At 36.4% G+C, this 1166-nt stretch overlaps 1 protein-coding gene across 1 annotated transcript in view; it reads right to left on the bottom strand.

Moving 5' to 3' along the window:
* Positions 1-939, bottom strand: part of psmd7 (proteasome 26S subunit, non-ATPase 7) — an 8408-nt gene extending 7469 nt beyond the window's left edge. Inside the window, exon 1 of the mRNA XM_016521625.1 lies at positions 720-939. Coding sequence (XP_016377111.1) covers positions 720-793 — 74 coding nt within the window. The 5' untranslated portion in view covers positions 794-939. The remainder of the gene's footprint in view (positions 1-719) is intronic.
* Between the last annotated feature and the right edge of the window lie 227 nt (positions 940-1166).

Raw genomic sequence — 1166 nt, 5'->3', positions numbered from 1 at the left:
AAAAATATTTGGCAGCACAACTGTTGCCAACATTGATAATTCTAATAATAAATCAACATATTATACTGATTTCTTGAGGATCATGTGACACTTTAGACTGAAGTAATGGCTGATGGAAATTCAGCTTTGCATCACAGAAATAAATTATATTTTAAAGGATATTAAAATAGAAACCATTGTTTTATGTTGTAATAACAATTTGCAAGATTACCATTTTTTCCTGTATTTTTGATCAAATAAATGCAGCCTTGATGAGCATAAGAGACTTCTTTAAAAACATTACAAGTCTTACTGATCCCAAACTTTTGACCGGCAACGTTAGTGTATCTCATACAGTAAGTTAAGTATCACAGTAGGTTCAGCATCAAGAACAGGATTTAAGATAAGAAATTTAAAGTAAATATAAAGAAAACGAAATTATAATTGATTAAATTCTTGAATTGTCATTGTCCAAAATCTAACAGCTCCAACTGTGCATGTTACTAGTCATAACTGAGTTGCAGCTAGTCAGATTTCTGTGCTTCTACAAAATTTTATAACATAAACTTTAAATGTTATAAAGCTAAGTCGATATGCAACACCTTGATATACCTATTTCAATTAGGAAATTGTTCCTTTCCGTAATTGTACTGTAATTGTATCCAGTTAGCCTTTAGCTTGTAGCTAATGACAGTGAGTTAACAGTTTTACTACAGCACCATCACAACACTCAGATTTACCTGTTAAAATGGTCCACGACACTCAGTAGCACCAAGGGATGAACGACGACCCTTTCTACCGCTAAGTCCGGCATTTTTACTCAAAAAATCAGAATTTTTGAAGACAAAAAATGTTTTTCTGTTGTTCAGCACGCCAGTTTGATGTACGCTGCGCCTGCGCCGCTTGTTCCGCTTCTGCTTCGCGTGTATTCCACAGTGACGCTGCTGCAGATCGACGCACACGAGCGCCCAGCGGACTGGAGTGAGAATTACACCCTGACAAAATCGAAATTATTATTCCCAGAATGCTTAATAACGTGTTATTGCGTTTTTAATCCATACAAATGCGTCGTTTCTTGGTTCTACTCGCAGAGCGAACGATCTAAGACAAGATGAAGATTGCAATACAACAGTATTAGCTCAGACAGGGGCGTCATGCACTCATTATTTTTGAGGGGGGACGAGTTG

Source organism: Sinocyclocheilus rhinocerous, unplaced genomic scaffold (assembly GCF_001515625.1).
Source record: "Sinocyclocheilus rhinocerous isolate Xijiao unplaced genomic scaffold, SAMN03320098_v1.1 scaffold539, whole genome shotgun sequence".
In the NCBI taxonomy this organism is placed as follows: Eukaryota; Metazoa; Chordata; class Actinopteri; order Cypriniformes; family Cyprinidae; genus Sinocyclocheilus; species Sinocyclocheilus rhinocerous.
This window is presented reverse-complemented; position numbering and strand designations above follow the sequence as displayed.